The sequence below is a fragment of the Squalius cephalus genome (assembly GCF_949319135.1).
Source record: "Squalius cephalus genome assembly, chromosome: 13".
NCBI lineage: Eukaryota > Metazoa > Chordata > Actinopteri > Cypriniformes > Leuciscidae > Squalius > Squalius cephalus.
This window is the reverse complement of record NC_137134.1, coordinates 20,961,762-20,976,482: the sequence shown is the minus strand read 5'-3', so window position 1 is coordinate 20,976,482 and position 14,721 is coordinate 20,961,762. Positions and strand designations below refer to the sequence as shown.

The 14,721-nt window shown below is 39.5% G+C and overlaps 1 protein-coding gene across 8 annotated transcripts in view; it reads right to left on the bottom strand.

The window, feature by feature from the left end:
• The window catches only part of patj (PATJ crumbs cell polarity complex component), a 104,259-nt gene that overhangs the window by 73,052 nt on the left and 16,486 nt on the right, over positions 1-14,721 (bottom strand). For all 8 annotated transcript variants that reach the window (XM_079890251.1, XM_079890254.1, XM_079890250.1 and 5 more), the window contains exons 9-19: positions 12,399-12,635; positions 11,129-11,231; positions 10,937-11,025; positions 10,519-10,660; positions 9,236-9,367; positions 5,466-5,545; positions 5,017-5,073; positions 4,267-4,401; positions 3,210-3,386; positions 2,985-3,053; positions 2,339-2,578 (exon numbers count right to left, since the gene is read on the bottom strand). In XM_079890251.1, coding sequence (XP_079746377.1) covers positions 2,339-2,578; positions 2,985-3,053; positions 3,210-3,386; positions 4,267-4,401; positions 5,017-5,073; positions 5,466-5,545; positions 9,236-9,367; positions 10,519-10,660; positions 10,937-11,025; positions 11,129-11,231; positions 12,399-12,635 — 1,461 coding nt within the window. The remainder of the gene's footprint in view (positions 1-2,338; positions 2,579-2,984; positions 3,054-3,209; positions 3,387-4,266; positions 4,402-5,016; positions 5,074-5,465; positions 5,546-9,235; positions 9,368-10,518; positions 10,661-10,936; positions 11,026-11,128; positions 11,232-12,398; positions 12,636-14,721) is intronic.

The window sequence follows — 14,721 nt, the reverse complement described above, 5'->3', positions numbered from 1 at the left end:
TTTGTCGTCGCCACTTCACGTCAATCGCGCAGTCAGGGGTGTCATTTAGGGAAGAAAAACTCCCTGGTTTCCAGCTGTCAGTGTGACCGTGGGCTCCCATCAATCTAGCTGCGGTTACAAGGTCTCCTTGCTTTGGGGGTAATATTAGCGGTTGAGATGAGAAGAGTAGAAAGAGGGCGGTAGAAAGAGGGGGAGACTGAAGGTTCTCGAAGGCTCCAAGCATGTCTGCAGGTCTCGACGCGGCCTTATCAACTTAGGCCTCTTACTGGAGAGAACGGCAAAATCAATTTCCCCCTTTGCAGACTGGAGAGACCCTGGCTCGTCTGCCGCGGGAAACAGAAAAGAACTCAAGACGAAAGGTTGAGAGATTCCTTCTCCATTAGAAGACCGTAGAAGACCATACCCATCATTGCATTGTGGGAGTTGCGCTTTAGTATTTCTGGCAATTCCTTACAGCTCATACATTTATGGACATTTTAACACTTCTTTCACAACTCTGCAAGTGCCTACACCCCCTCCTCCTCTGAATCAATTCCCACCCATCATGCATGAGGCCCTCGGGTTGAAAAGCGTTCGTTTCGGTGCAGATAAGCAAACATACGGGGCTAGGTGGAGGGGGCTCAGCTGGTGCAGAGCACGAAGACGGTGAGTTCGACCGAGGGGGAGCTACACAGGTCAATATGGCTTCCAATAAACCCCAGGATGCACCAGCAACTCCTCCAGAAGATCTGCAAAGTAAGCTTTAGTACTTCAGACTCTTCATGACAATGATCTATGATCCAAGTTGCAGGACTGTGAATTTCTTCTCTTCTCGCCTTGGTGGGGATGAGATCATCTCAAATTCAGATCATCGATGCGGTATCGATGCAATTAGTTTGTACTTGTTCATGCTGCAAAAACAAACAAAAAAACCCCTGCGTAGCCTCATACAATCTCGTAATAGCAATAAAAAAGAAAACAAAGGACTTTGAGTCAGCAAAACCTATTTTTTTCTAGCTCAGAGCCTATGGACACTGTCCCTAGTTCCCTCCTCCCTCCTCCATCTTCATACCTTCATTTACCAGAGAGATGAAGAGAAAGGAAGAATTTAAGGGATCACTGCTCAGGTTATCGCTATTAAGCGGCAATGTAATTCTGTCCATGTCGCCACGGCCCCCATCATTCACGGCAGCCTCTGACGAGGAAAGAAGCATACCTTACCATTAAAACATGATCCCCGTTCACTTTCGCCATGATGCGGCAGCCATTTATTATAGTCCTGATGAAGTTGCAAAAGAATGGGCATGCTTTTCTCCTGCCAATACCATTTCCCTGCATGAAATCAATTGGAACCCATGGCTGGATAATATAAAACACGAGGCGTCCCACAGGAGCGGTGGAGAGCAGGTCTGCAGGAGAGGTTCTGCATTCTAAGTGGCCTCATTACATGATCACTTCTGATTCAGGATCAACGTGCAGTTATGTACTAACCCTGATTAGAGGGCTAATGAAGGAAGGAGGAAAGCAGCTTTACGTACTAAGTGAGCAGAGCAAAGGGTTTGACGGTTGGCACGAGGCCAGATAAACAGCGGCCCTAGTCAGAAAGGTTTCACTGCTTTCTTTTGTTCAGTGTCCAAAGACTTGTGACATCAATGCAAGTTTCCTGTGATCACACTTTGGTAAAGTCAAGGGGGATTCATCGAGTCTGGTCTCCTTTTTCCTCCTGCTTAAAGGAAAGCTGATTTTGTCTTTCCTTGGCATTTTACAGAAAATATGGATCAATGGTACTGTTTTTGAACAAAATGTAACATTTTATGGTCTGATATTTGTTATTTATTACAGTTTTCGCAAGGCAGCAGTATTCATTAAACATTATGGTCAGGGTGTTTTCTAAACTGCAGATGTATAAAACTTCCGCCATTAATTTACTCTAAACTACTTAACATAAGGTTTCCAAGTAATCAAGAGGTTTCTAAGATATTTTCAGCCTTAATATGTAATCCATTTTTGTTGTTGTTTTTTTGCAAATTTTACTAGAGTTAGTTTAAAAATCTCCCTTTTACTTAATTCTTCATGATCCGTTACATTCTATCAATATGTTCAACATTTAAAATGTAACGGATCATAAAGACATATTCATAATATTTGTAAATTGAGTTGTGATTGAACCTCTTTCTTAAATCTGTTTGCATACTGAATTGTGATTCTGCATATATTTATTAATTTATAGCCGACTTTACAGTGCATGGTAACCAAGTCGATTCCTACATGCAGTTGACATAAAACAAGACTGAAAGATATTTAATGATAAATATATGGGGGGGGGGGGGTTGTAAAAAGAAATGAGGTAATTCCCCACCTGATAGTCTAGTATGCTGAAGCCAAGACCTCGCTCTCCTTTCTCTAGTTCTAGCACCAGCACATTCGGAGACCATAGAGCCATTTCCCCTTCATCCTCCTCCTCCTCCTCCTCCTCCTCCTCCTCTTCTTTTTCTTCATCATCCTTCTCCTCATCCATCTGCTCTCTCTCAGGGCCGCTTGACTCTGTAGGCTCTCCTTCATCTTCAACCTCTTGCTTCATTACAAATGCCTGACGGTCCTGAAAAGAAAAACACAAATCATATTGAGCTAGCAGGGGTTCTCAATTGGTGGGTCGTGACCCCAAAATGGGTTGCAGGTCTGTTCTGATGAGATCAATTAATCAATCAAATGCTCAAATCAAACAAACTCTAAAAAACAAGTTGATCATGTTACAATTTTTTTCATTTTGTAAATGAGCTTACAGAGATAAAAATAATAGATATCATTAATTATATAATATAATTTATTACATTTTTAACCTAGTTTGATGTAATTTTTTTCTTTTTACTTTTGTATGATAAACAATTTTGGTGCCACATGATATCCAATGTAAAATATAGATCCTGAAGCAAAAAAATAATAATAAGAGAGACCTACTGAGCTAAAATAGAGTAGTAATGTTTTATTAGAGGATATGGACAAACCTGTAAGTCTTCCCTTATGCTGTTGCGTAGACTTGTATCTTTGGCCAACATGGAGAGGTTATTCTCAATCTGTAAAATGAATACAAAATGAGCAAGCATTTATTATTTTGCAGTTCTTTTTAAAGTATTGGTCAATTCCGAGTAACTTCCCAAAGTCAATTTTTACTCATATTTGGCAGTTGTTGAGTGTTAATTTTGGACCCTGTGCATGTATGTTTCTATTACCTGCTCCTGTAGGCTGGCTGAGGGGCTGGATGAGTGCCACTCTTCAGATTCAGGGTGGTATTCGCTGCCCTCTTCAGCGAGACGTCTGCAGCAAACCAAAGTAAAGGGAGGAGGAACCTCTCTGAGGAATGCAACAGCCTCTCGCCTAGACTTCCCATACAACTGCACGCCATTCACCTGCAAATACAATACACATTTTAATGGGAGAAAATTCACTTACAAACATAAAGAATATGTAACACTGCACGGTTTCCCAGATCAGTCAGTAGGGGTACTAAACATATGGTCATTTATAATAGTTAATACAAAAATAGTCTCTGTGACATCCACTGGTCATCTTTGATTGGCATTTCATGGAGTGGGCAAGCCTGGAGCTGCTATGGCGAGTGGGGGCGGCACTGTGCCATCTGCCCAAACCAGGGGGAAGCCATAGGCTCCACACATGCTTTCCCTTACACACACACACACACACACACACCAACACCACTGCTGCACCATTGGGCTTGCAAGCATCTAGCATGACCAAGAAAAGTATATTAGGATACTGGTTCCACTGAATCCATTTGGGATTTTCATAAAAGGTTCCTCAACAAGTGCATTAGCCCCAGGATGGAACCTTGAGGTACGCCACATCTTATAAGCCACTTCCCCTGCAGCCCTGCAAATCTCCCCTACTTTAACCATCCATCCGGCCTTCGGCCGCCAGACCAGGTGGGAGGGGGAAGTTTAGAGGGAGGGGGCAGGAAGCAAGGCCAGTGGGGAGGTTAGGGCAGGGGACAGTCATGCAGATGGCCTCGGTCAGACTCAGGAGCCCTCCTGCCAGAACATCTATGAGCCAGCAGCAGCAAGCCTTCCTGGAGGCTTGGTGCTGGCAGGATGCAAAGGTCAGTGTTATTAAGGCAACTGAGAAGAGGCTCACCAAAGCAAACCAAAAGCAAAACTGCAGGCTGGCCAAACACTGGGAGCCCACCTAACCATAATGCCAAACAGAGAGGGTGCAGGGAAGACCCATGTCGCCAGTGTAGATGCTGGGTAATGCGCTTTAATATTACTTTACCTCCAGAAGTTCATCCTCTGGTCGAAGTAGCCCATGTTTTGCCACAGGGCCCTCAGGAGCCACTGTAGAAATGTAGTGGTGTCCATCAAAAGAATCTAGTTCCACGCCCAAGCGCATTGTGTGTATTGGGAGAAGCTGTAGAAACATAATTTCACAATTACGCAAACATTGCGGGTCACTAAAGAGTGTGGTGTAGATTAAATATACATCTTGATATTTCAATGGAGTGACAGAAAACTCTCAGATTTCATCAAAAATATCTTAATTTGTCTTACGGGTTTGGAACAACATGAGGGTGAGTAATTAATGACAGAATTTTCATTTTTGGGTGAACGAACCCTTTAAAAGGAATCATCATTACAACCAAACAGCCATGGTTGTATAGCTGAATTTACCTACGTATATTTTTACTAAAACATAAAATATTAAAAGCAAGGTGAGGACTTCAACAGACCTTTTTGTGTGATCATGCATACAAATTGTTCAGTGTTATGAACAGATCCATTGAAACAAATTGATTAATGGAAATGAATTGAACTTAACTTGTGAAGAGCTAAAAAAAAAAAAAAAAAATCTAATATTGTAATGCTCTCATGCTTGCAAGTCATGAGACAAAGAAGGATTGCATGCGACTAACTTGCCTCCATCTCCACTATATATTATGAATATTTGATAGATCGCCCAGCCCTACTATAGTGCTGAATGAACAAATGAATGAATCATAAATTGTGACTGCTGTTTCCACGTTACCTTGGAGTACTTCTGTAGCTCAATATCATCTTCTATGACAGGGTCAAGCTGTACAACCTGTAAAAAATAAAACAGAATGCATATAAAACAGTATAACAAATAAATGTATATATCTATATATAAATACATTTAAATAAAACCTCGAAAAACTAAAACTCAAAACAAAAAAACAAAATACTAAAAAAACAACAACTCCATAGTGGTAACCTGTTGCGGTCAACACACTCCCTTTATGGTAAATAAACCCAAACAACAGTATGTCAGCACATGAACTCAAATCCAGTAGGAGTCAACTGAGGCAATCTACGGCCAGATTTAGCTGGTCGATCGAACATCTCTTATCACAGCATAAGTGCCGGCGGTTCTTGCTGATGTGCAGTTTGCTTCATGTTTAATTGAGAGCCGCACTTAGCATCTGTTAACATTACTTCCCCTTCGCTTTTGCTTACCATAACATCGTAATGCGGACCAAGCGCCTGCTCCCATTTAGCACGAAGCTCCATCTCCGTCAGCGGGGCCGGCTCTTGCACTACAACACACACAATAATGAGAGCAGCGTTTAAAGTCAATTACCGCCATTTGGGTGCCCACTGTCCGTGACAGAGTGAGTGGAAACGTATGACATTAATGTCAGGTGCCGCATACTAGCATGGGATTGATGTCAGGTTGACGGATGAATATAATCAGAGGGCTGAGAGTGCGCCGAGGGCAAGAGTTGAGAGAGGAGTCAGCAGTGATACTGCAGAAAACGACAACGGGACGCCAGGGAACAATATCGGCTGAAAGCCCAAAGGGCAATGGAGGCAAGTAAATGGGTGGAACAGCTATTATGAGCACTTCTGACCCTTAACTATGATATGGGGTGAGTGTAGTGTGGGATTTCAGAGAAAATGTGCTCTCGGTAAGAAAACAAAGATGTTTTCTGTAGCCTAAGCTGTAAATTTACCAGGTACTACTTGCCATGAATCAGGTACAATTTGGTGTCTCACTTTATAAAAAAAAATAAAAAAATAATAGACACAAATCCCAAGGTGTTTTTTTTTTTTTGTGAGACCTATTAAATATGTTGATAAAACTTAGCTAAGATGAATTATCAGTACACCACCTTAAAATGTTGATTTTGGCCTGTTGTTAATCTTTTTAGTTGTATGCTACAGATTAAAAGCATACATCATAATGACTGATATTCAATATCATAACTGATATTCATTTCATCAAATTAAAAAATAATGCTTTAAAATGATTACATTTTAATTACCAAAAACATAATATTTAACTGTAATTTAAACAATGAAAAAAAAAAAAAAAAAATTATATAGACACACACACACTATCGTTCAAATGTTTTGGGTCGGTAAGATTTATTAATGTTTAAAGTCTCTCATGCTCACCAAGGCCGCACTTATTAGATCAAAAACAGTAATAATGTGAAATAGATTTTTGTAGCCACTGTTTTCTATTTGAATATATTTTTTAAAATGTAATTTATTCTGTGATGGCAAATCTACACTTTCAGCATCATTAATCCAGTCTAAGTTCACATGATGTCACGTGTCACATGATCCTTCAGAAATCATTATAATATGTTGATTTGGTGCTCAAGAAACATTTCTTGTTATCATTAATGTTGAAAATAGTTTTTGCTGCTTTTCAGGATTCTTTAAAAGGATGGGAATAAAAAAAATAATAAAAAAAAACATTTTATTTGTTTATTTGTATTACAAATCTTTCGGGAATATAAAAATTTATTTTCTGTCACTTTTGATCAATTTGATGCACCCTTGCTGAATAAAAAAAAAAATATATATATATATATAAAAAAAATTGTACCGACCCCATACTTTATATTTTATTAAAAACAAAAAATGGAAAGCCTCATATAAAATGTATAAAAAATAAGCTCCTTTTACTGACCACTTGTACAAAAAGCAAAAAAAAAAAAAAAAAAAAATGCTTGTTACATTAAAAAGTAAAGTCAGTGAGTGAGTGAGAGCAATGGATGCAGACCTGATTAAATTAGCATTTCTAACGCCTCACTTGCAACACCATTCATCACAAATGTTTGAGTACATTAATACAGCAATGCATCGCTTCTACACGTGGGACGTCAAACCCCAGCCAACATCTGCAGCCCAGGTGCGGCACAATGGAAAATATGGAGAACAGGGGAAATGTTGATCACGCCAATGGCTTGTTATGTTTATGTATCAGGAAAAACTCTGCTGACACCGAGAAAGAATGTCCACCGCCTATCCAAACGTCACTCAACATTCAATAGAGGGCATCACATGGGAAAAGTTACTACAGACCCACAAAAGTTGAGTAAATGAGGTTTTGCATAGTACTTCCTATGGTTTTTAACTGCTGTGGGCATTTCTGGAGCAACTGTGGACTATAATTATACCAACATGGACCGATTGTCAACCGTCGCTGTGATTGAGCGTTCTTCTGTGTCAACGTTCGAATGATTTTAATGGGTCGAAACTACTGGTGTGACAGAACTTGGAAAAAGTGCAGAAAACCCGGCAGCAACTAGTCCATTTTTTTTTTAATAGTAGGGCTGAAACACATCTGTTTCCAGAGATTTTCAACTTTACAGGACACAAAAGAAACACATTTAATGGCACTTCCAGGGTAGTTATCTTTAAAATCGAAGGGTGAAATTTAGCGAAACCTCTCAGTTCACTCTTATCAAATGACACATCAATGTACCAAAACAGTCAAGCACTATCCATAAAGAAAATATTTAAACATCTACACGCTCACATGGCAGTACAATTTCTAAGAACCACAGGGGAAAAAAAAGTTGGAGGTGAAAGCATGATTAAAGCGGTGTGTGTTTTGACTTGAGGGCGGCTATCATTTTACACGTGCTATGATTCCAGCTTTGGGAAATGAGTCCCTGACAACCAATCATTGTTATCCCGGGCATGCATTGGCCCAGTGCAACAGAACGCTTTATTTAGGAGTTTGGCAGGTACCGGGTCTTGTCCGGATTAATTAGGGCAGAATGTAACTAGAGCTCCGGGCTGCTTCGGCCTCAGCCAAGGCCTGCTCTTCCGCCTCCAGTACGCCTATCGCCATATTTATATCTGCCGACTAGCAAGGCTGAAACAATGCCTGCTAAGCTCGGTGTATAAGCTGGCCTGAATCTGACCCCCATCCAGAGGGGAGCGCAGCCGGACCGGATTCCTCAGTCTAAAGCCCAAAGCATACTTCGTTTTTTTAGAATACAGTGTACGTGACGTAAAATCCTAATGGTGGGAACTCTTATATAGAGTTATAGTCAGAACATCACTTTTTTGGTCTGGTTCTCAAGGGAGCACCTGGAGATGCTGCTGGGTACTCACACTTTACGCGGCACACTTATCCTACCAGCTGTCGTCATCAATTTCCTCCTGACTGCTCTCCTTACAATCTTTTTTTCTCTTGAATATGGTAGATGATTTTTATTTTATTTTTACATTAATGACAAAGACAACAGCAGGAATATTAGGCTGCTGTCACTTTAAGACCGAATGCACGGACCAAATATACTCACACACATCCGATTTCTTTCCCAACTGTTCACTTTTGACATAACCAAGAGAATACATGTCGAGACGGGTATTTTGACATAATCGTGTATGTGTTCGTTAAAGTGCAAGTAAAGAGGAATCAATTCGGAAAGAGGAATCAATTCGGTGTTCGTGCGCTGTCTGAAACGCGCCTCTCTCTCTCTCTCTCTCTAACACATTCCCGATTTTCGCCTCTTCTTCCGCGTTTAAAATCGTAAATTGTAAATTGTAAATCGTAAATTGGCGAGACAAAACACATCCAAATGATAAACTTTCACTCTATGATGGTTAAACTTAGCAGTTAATCCACGAATCATGCGTGCCGAACCGTGGGGCCTGGTCCGTACGGATCACGGATCAACTGCGATCCGTTGCGCACCTAATAATTAATGAACACGCTTGTAATCATGATTGCTATCTTACCAGAGATGGAGAAAAATCCTACCCCAGTAAGTAAACGTGTCCTGTTCTTGGTGTGAACAGCCCTTTAATTAGTGCATGAGCACCCAACATTTCAGTGTAAACCACTAAGCCAATCAAAACAAAGTTAAGGATGTCTTTACGAGAGCGGAACAACTGCTGTCAGGCTGGTTTTATATCATTTGCCATCTGCGATACCACCCAATATTGTTGAGCACCTGTATGTGTGTGAACGGACTCACTCTTCTCCTGCAGCTGTTGTTTGAACCCAGTCAGAGCAGGGTCCATCGACTCCACCACTGAGCCCCTCTGATCCGCACGCGCCTTGATCTCAGACGATCTCTTCAGAGACACACGCGACGACTCTCTCTGGACTGTGTACGCACAGACATGGAAGTATAGAAACATGTACATTTAATTCTGAATCATATTTGTAACCAGACTATAATATATATCAAATGCATATAAAAAAATATCAAATTGTAAAGTCAATCCAAGACAACTGAAGATCATAAAACCAGTCAGATTTGACACAGCTAAAGCAATAATGTTAGGTAGGCCTAAAGTTTTATTTTTACAGTAATAAAAGCTCTTTGATGGAAGCTCAAACACTCTCACACATGTCAACAGCATGTCTGTCCTGAGCACCATGGGCAGATTTTTCCTGTATCCTGTTCATGAGACGAGCTCCCATATAACTATTTTACAGGCGTTTGCCACACAGGCCTGTGGTTTTCCTGATTAAACATTGTGCAAAATAACCTGTGGAAGATATTTGGACTCGTGGTGCTGTAAGAATCAAGGAGGCATGACATTTAAAGAGCTCGATACTTTTTGTAATTTATGAGTGTGTGTGTGTGTGTGTGTTTGACAGCCCAGTAATTACAAATATTATTTATTTTCTTTACTTTAGGAACGAAATTAATCATTTATAAAAATTAAAATAACACATTTAATACATTTTTATAATTAATATTCTAAATCTCTAATATATATTAAATATACATTTAATATAAAATTGAATATTCATTTTTATTTGTAAATTTTTTAAAGAAGTTGATAATGTAGGGAAAGTTTTATTATTATTGAATTTATGCAGATTTAAATAAAAATGTCCTGTTTTGATGCAATTTGAAAGCCCAATAATTGAACATTATTTCTTAAAAAATTAAATTTAATTAAAAATTTCTTAAAATTAATTATATTAAATATAAATATTTGTGTTTGAATTTGCTGTTTTGATGCAATCTGAAACTCCAATAACTTTACATATTATTTGTTTTCTTATAAATGAACAGAACGTGTTAAAATTCAATTTAAATATTTAATATTAAAATTTAAATATAATAGAAATATTTCTTTGAACTTCCAGTTTTGATGCAGTTTGAAAGGCCAATAATTTCACATATTATTTGTTTTCTTCAATTAATTAAATGTTACAATTAAATGTAAAATTTGATAAAAATAATTCACTTTTTTTTTTCGATGTACAGATCTGATCCAAATTCCAAACATGTCACTTTACCTTTATCTAGCGATTTCTCTACGCCCGTTCTCTTGGGTGAGATGATCTTCCTAATGAGGGTAAGGTGTACGATATCGCCTGTCCGCTTCATTACCTCCAGGACTTCCTGGTTGGTGAATCCCTGAAGGTTCACGCCATCCAACTGTGCACACAGACACAAAAGACAATCAAGAAGTCACTGTAGGCCCAGCTAACCGGGCTCTCCAATTCGCCTCACCGGGACTGATTAGCCTAGCGTGAGGCTGGGGAGAGCATGACAGCTGACCACGTCTACGCTCAAACCCGCTCTTATTAAACTGTGAATCGATGCAAGATGAAAGAGACGTCTCGCTTAGTTGGCGTCCTGTTCTGTCAGAGCGCTCGTACGGACACGGGGCTAATTAAGGTAGAGCTCATTAAAAAGTGATTAAGAACCCACTGCTATTATCCTGTCGTGGACATGGATTTTCCCGCTCTGCTCAGCGGCGCTGCCTGGAACCACGTTCTTCACGAAGACCCCCACCGCATCTGACATGCAACAGAGACGAGAGATGCGAGTAAATAATAATTAACAGCAAACTGATTAGTAGTTGGGTTTCTGGGAAAAAACAAGGCAAGATATGTTTCTTACCCTCAGTGGTCAAAGCGTTGTATCCGATTATAGAGATCCCAAGGCTCTGGCCCTCCTTCTTTTTTAACGCAACTTCGTGGATTTCGTATCCCTCCAAATTCAGCTGCATAAATAACAGATCAGAGACTGACACTGTGTGTAGAAACAGTTTATAAACATTGTACATTTATGGGGTGAATCTTATGAAAACATGTTCAGGCATATTTGTACCCGCTCTTTCAATATGTTTGTTTTTCCAATCTAATGGGAATCTGTCCATCTATCTATCCATCGGGAATCTTCTCTATCTATCTATCCATCCAATTTATCAAGTCACGTTTATTTATATAGCACTTTTTACAATACAGATTGTTTCAAAGCAGCTTTACAGAGATGGCAGGAAAATAAAGATCTAGAAAAAAATAGTGTCACAGTCCAGCTTAAGGAAGTTCAGTGATGTTTCATTTCTGTTGTAAAAAAGTTATTAATTTAGTTCATTTATATACATAGCCGCTTTGGAGAAAACCGTGATGTCATCGTCCAGCTCAGTTCAGTTCTTATATAATGGTGTCAATGGAGGCAGATCAATAATATTGTTGAATATTAAGTGTCTAAGCAAGCCAAAAGCCAAAGGCGACAGTGGCAAGGAACCAAAACTCCATCAGGTGACAGAATAGAGAATAAAACCTTAAAAAAAATCTTTTTCTATCCATCCATCAGTTTTTTTTGCACTGTAACATTATTTTCATAAAAAAAGCATGTTGTCCTTCAATTTCTCACTGCAGTAATACATCTGGATATTTTACTTGAACATTATTTCAATTATTATTTAACTGAATATTCTTAGATTCTCATATCTCTTAATGATGATTTTTATTATTGTAGTACAATGTTTTCTTTTTATTTATTACATTTTGTAAAAAAAAAAAAAAGTATGTGGTAAAACTAATTTAATAAAATGTCATTTAAATACCTGTATATTTATTATGAAATATTTAAATAGTATTTTATTTGCATTACAGCAATAAGAATGTAGGTGTCTAGGTGCTTAACTGCATTCAAAAAAAAGGCGTGATTAAAAAAAAAAGTAAGTTCAAAACATTATTATTATTTTTTAAATATATTGGTTATGGGGTAAAATATGATAGTTTTGTGAGAGTCTAAAATTCAATATTGAAATATTTAGTATAAAGATTGGTATTATGTGACATTGCACGGTAAAGCTAATCATCATAATAACAATCAATCAACCATTCCCTGAGTAATTTTACATTTCTGGTGTTCTCTGTACCGTTTTGCTGCCCCTGCGGGCTGGCACGGGAGGTGGAGGTGGCAGGGAGGTGATGGGAGCTGTGGCAGGGGCAGGTGGAGGTGAAGGCTGGGCTTCCTCCAGCGGGTCTCGTGCGATCAGCATCCGCACATGGCTACCGCAGGACTGCAGCACCTTCACCACCTGCTCACTGGCCAGACCCCGAGTGTGCGTCTCACCGATCCGCAGGATGTAGTCCCCTGTTCTCAGCCTCCCGTCCTGGGAGGAGTAAATGAGAGAATGGAGGAGGAAGTTGAAGTCATCATACATGAGGTGAATCTATCCATCCATACATCCATCCAAAAAAGTGCACCCCCTCCCCAAATTACTATCATGCAAAAAAGACAATATTGTAAAGCATCCAGATTGTAATTCCCATTATCGCAAACCACCCAAAAACTACACCTCAGACTCTACAAGTCTCAGTTAGCATGTTAAATGTTAAAGTTCATGGTAGTAAAATTAGAAAAAGTCTATGTATGATATGTCTGAAATGGTTGCCAGGAGAAAGCTTCTTCTCTTTAAAAAGAACATGGCAGCACGGCTTAGGTTTGCAAAGTTGCATCTGAACAAACCTCAAGACTTCTGAAACACTGTACTTTGAACAGATGAGACCAAAGTGGAGATGATAATGTGCAGCGCCACGTTTGGTGAAAACCAAACAGCATAGCAGAACAAACACCTCATACCAACTGTCCATCACACTGATGGAGGGTTGATGATTTCTGGATTGATTTGCAGCCACAGGATCTGAGCACCTTGCAGTCATTGAGTTGACCATGAACTCCTCTGTATTCCAAAGTCTTCTAGAGTCAATTGTGAAGCCATCTGTCCGACAGCTAAAGCTTGGCCGATACTGGGCCATGCAACAGGACAATGATCACAAGCACACCAGCAAATCTATAACAGAATGGCTGAAAAAGAAAAGAATCAAGGTGTTTCACTGGCCAATGCGGTGGCGGGACTTTAAGAGAGCTGTGCATGAACAGATTCCCACAAAACTCAATGAACTGATGCAACTTGTAAACAAGAGCGGGCCAAAATTCCTCCACAACGATGTGAGAAACTGATAAAGTCTAACAGAAAATTATTACTTCAAGTTATTGCTGCTAAAGGTGGTTCTACCGGCAATTGAATCATAGGGTGTACTTAGTTTGTCACTCATTGCTGGTCCATTTTGGCCTTATTTGTGTTAAATAAATAATGACACGGTGTAATATGTCATGTGTTGTTCTTCACCTTAATTTAAGACCTACAAATTACCAGACGATTTATTATTGTCTTAATATGTAAAACCATAGAATTCAATCAGGGTGTACTTTCTATTTCACACGACTTTTAATATCAAATTAAATGTCTCTATATTTCAATCTTATTAAAATGTAATTATATTAAACTAAATTGTATCTAAATGTTTAATAATATAATGTTTAACAAAGTAATATTTACAGTTTTAACTGTATATTGAAATTTTCTATTGTATTATATAGAAATACTACCATCCATATGACACATTTTATACAACTTGTCAGATACCAGCACAGACATAAACCCATTTTACCAGTTAACAATTGCAGTCCATATTATCAAGTCATTTTCACCAGCCCCAAAGTATAATTTACCTCCCAAACGCAGGCCTGAGCCAAATCTCACATTTACAACCTAATTTGTTTCAATCATCCACAGGTGCTGGAGCCAAAAGTCTAACATCCACAATAACCGTGTCACTCTTACGTGGCCTTTCCTAACGGCCCTTTCCGGTCCGCTTGAGCTGTGAGACGTATTCTTCTTTCTAGGACTCTGGCAGACGGGCCAAATGAACGGCGAGAGGAAGGGGAGGACTAAAGAGTGATTACACAAAGCGCGGAGAGGAGAACAGCCGTCTTTGTGAAGCGCGAGACATGAAAGGCGTTTGATACATCAACTTGTTCAGGGAAAATCTCGGCAGCTTGTTCCTGCCACTGTGCTGGGGACAGCGGGGGTGCATTGAAGCCCACCGCAGCCATTAAAGGTTGAAATGGGAAACGCCAGGGATAACAAAGCCCTGATTTTGACAGCTTTTTTGGAGCATAAGATCCACTGATGTGTGAAATGCAAGCAATGTGCCTTTTGAACAAGAAGGGGTTTGTTGCCTGAGCTGTGGACACTGGGTGGGAGAGAAGAGGAGGTGTGTGTATAATATGTGTGTGTGTGTGTGTGTGTGAGGGGTCTAAACCAGGACAGGTTGTTTTCCAGTCTCTGTCCCTCCTGGCTAAGCATTGAAGAGAGTAAAGCTGACATCAGTAGGTGTGTATTGAACAATCTG